Below are 3,031 nucleotides of genomic sequence, written 5' to 3'. Positions count from 1 at the left end.
ATCCTAGGTTCTATCTTCTAACATTGATTCTAGGACATCCTTGGTTCTTATCTTCTAACATTGATTCAAGGACATCCTAGGTTCTTATCTTCTAACATTGATTCTAGGACATCCTAGGTTCTTATCTTCTAACATTGTTTCTAGGACATCCTAGGTTCTTATCTTCTAACATTGATTCTAGGATATCCTGGGTTCTTATCTTCTAACATTGATTCTAGGATATCCTAGGTTCTTATCTTCTAACATTGATTCTAGGACATCCTTGGTTCTTATCTTCTAACATTGATTTTAGGATATCCTAGGTTCTTATCTTCTAACATTGATTCTAGGACATCCTAGGTTCTTATCTTCTAACATTGATTCTAGGACATCCTAGCGCTAAGATCGTTTCAAAAATACGGTCTACCAGCTTTCCAGATTATCCGTACCCAATTTCAGCTCCGTTGTCGGAAAATATGCTTATGGGATCAAAGGTTTAGATGCTATAGACTCGTATTACCTTTCAAACATCAAGATCACGCACAATCAAATATTGCATCAAATAATGTCTTGAGAAGATCATGAATATGAATCTGATGCTCTTTCATTCTCGTCAAAAATCGGCCACAAAAACTGTTGGTGTACCCGCACCATTAGCGGTTTGAAACCAAGATGAGAAAAAATACTCACTTCATTATTGGTGCTACAGGACCGAATATTTCTTCTTGTACACATCTCATTTCATTTGACACATTACCGATAACTGTCGGTTGATAGAAGTTACTTCCCTTGTCAGATCTTTCACCACCAGTTAAAACTTTCGCTCCACTTTTAACAGCGTCGTCAACTAAACTTTTTACCTGTAGAAAAATATACGAAGGTTGTCAGTTTGGGGGTGAATAAATAGTAATAGAAACTATACAAGTACAAACTATAATTTGGGTAAACATGAATGAGCAGTCAACTTTATTTAAAGGTAGAATAGATAGTAATAGAAACTATACAAGTACAAACTATAATTTGGGTAAACATGAATGAGTAGTCAACTTCATTTAAAGGTAGAATAGATAGTAATAGAAACTATACAAGTACAAACTATAATTTGGGTAAACATGAATGAGTAGTCAACTTTATTTAAAGGTAGAATAGATAGTAATCAAAATTATACAAGACAAGAAAAGTAAGAAATATGGTGGCAAAATTTCCCTCATTGCACACTGCATGGCATTGTCCATATAATTAGCCCAATCAGTCCCAAAGTAGGACGTAAAACTCAATTTCAGTTTAGACTTACCTTATCTACAGCTCGACTGTTAATTAATGGACCTATCGTTGTTTTATTGTTAAAACCATCCCCGACCACCATATCTCTGTTTACTGTTTCTGTTAGTTTATCAACAAATTTATCATAAATACCAGCTTGTACTAGCAGTCTGTTGGGACAAACACACGTCTAAAACAAACAACATAGAAACTTAATCTAAATTTACAGTCATAAATCATTTTACAACTTCTCTAAAACAAACTGAATTGTCAGGTGATTGGTTTTCAAATAAAAATTAATTTTGTAAATGCTCTGAAACATATTCTTTTGGATTTCAGCTTCTCAACTGGCATGCGTCTTTAGCTGGTAGGGCATATTGTTTCTTGAGTTCTTCTCATGCTGCCAACATGTTTCTGATACACAATCCTCATCAGGACAACTAGTTTAGAAATGGAGGTTAACTTTCTAATATAGAACTTAATGTTAGTCTCATGCTGCCAACGTGTTTCTGATACACAATCCTCATCAGGACAACTAGTTTTACTTTGGATTTTGGACAGACACACGAGGAGAAAAATCTCCAGTCAGTTGTTTTCCACTATGTTGATAATCACGTGAAGATCATACAATTAAAGGAAAATGGATGATGACACTGTCTTGAAGACGATAAAACTTGTTTGATATTATAAATCCTATCAGCAACGCGATAATCTTGTCCTGGAAACACAGGCAACCGTGAGATTTTACTCAAGTTTTGCGTCGATGACAAGGATCTGCAACCAAGAGCCTTCGTGATATTTGCAGCGTCATATTTTAAATAGAAATTAACGTTACCTGGCCACCACATCTAAATTTAGCTGCCATTGTTCCTTTAACAGCTAAATCTACATCCGCACTGTCAAACACAATTAAAGGTGCATTACCTCCTAATTCCATGGAAGTTTTTTTCATGGTGGAAGCACACTGTTGTTGTAAGAGCTAGAAAATAACATCAAAATCAATATGAATTAATAAAAGATTTTTTTCAAACAAAGTTTTCTGGATGTTGCATCTTCACGATGTCAATCTATTACGAACTTCGTCTTGTACCTTGACTGCATTAGCCACCTTTCTTGTATCACATCTTCACAATGTCAAGCAATTACGAACTTCTTATTTATACCTTGACTACAATAGCAACTTTTCTTGTATACAGAAAAAACTGCATTATCAATCTGTTTATTAACTATAGAATTGGCCAATTACCAGGGCAGCCCCTTCGTTAGGGTGGGGTCCGTGGGGGCTGGGCCCCAGCAAGTGAGATTTAAGCCCCAGCAAAACCTTCTTCAGTTCAGCAGAAATTGATTCATTACAGTGTCTTTGTACAAAATAAAAAACATAGATTTTGATAGGTTTTTGGCAGCTCAAAATCGTCAGAAATGTGTTCTCTGGGCCTTTAATTCTTCAAATTTTCTGAGCACAAAATCTGGGCCCTAGCACCAATTCATTCCTGGCGACGGGTCTGTTAATTTTGGCAGCTCAAAATTGTCAGAAATGTGTTCTCTGGGCCTTTAATTCTTCCAAATTTTCTGAGCACAAAATCTGGGCCCTAGCACCAATTCATTCCTGGCGACGGGGCTGTACCAGGGGCTTAGACTGGACGCCTTCACGCCCTCTCACAATCCAGACACCCTTTGCAGTAAGCCTCTCTGATCTGCATCACCATGTTATTACATTACATTACAATGTGGATTATGGAGTGTATATTTACCTTGCCAACAGCTGTAGAACCAGTAAAAGAAATAATGG

General features: G+C 36.4%; 1 protein-coding gene across 1 annotated transcript; it reads right to left on the bottom strand.

Annotated features, from left to right (window-relative positions):
• Window positions 1-665: 665 nt before the first annotated feature.
• On the bottom strand, window positions 666-3,026 carry LOTGIDRAFT_146704 (hypothetical protein; the record flags this gene model as incomplete). Its single annotated transcript, XM_009046398.1, has 4 exons — window positions 666-839; window positions 1,274-1,432; window positions 2,078-2,221; window positions 2,994-3,026. Coding segments are annotated over 4 exons (510 nt in total), but the record flags the coding sequence as incomplete, so codon positions are not given.
• Window positions 3,027-3,031: the final 5 nt, after the last annotated feature.

Source organism: Lottia gigantea (assembly GCF_000327385.1).
Source record: "Lottia gigantea unplaced genomic scaffold LOTGIsca_1001, whole genome shotgun sequence".
Classification (NCBI taxonomy): Eukaryota; Metazoa; Mollusca; class Gastropoda; family Lottiidae; genus Lottia; species Lottia gigantea.
This window is presented reverse-complemented; position numbering and strand designations above follow the sequence as displayed.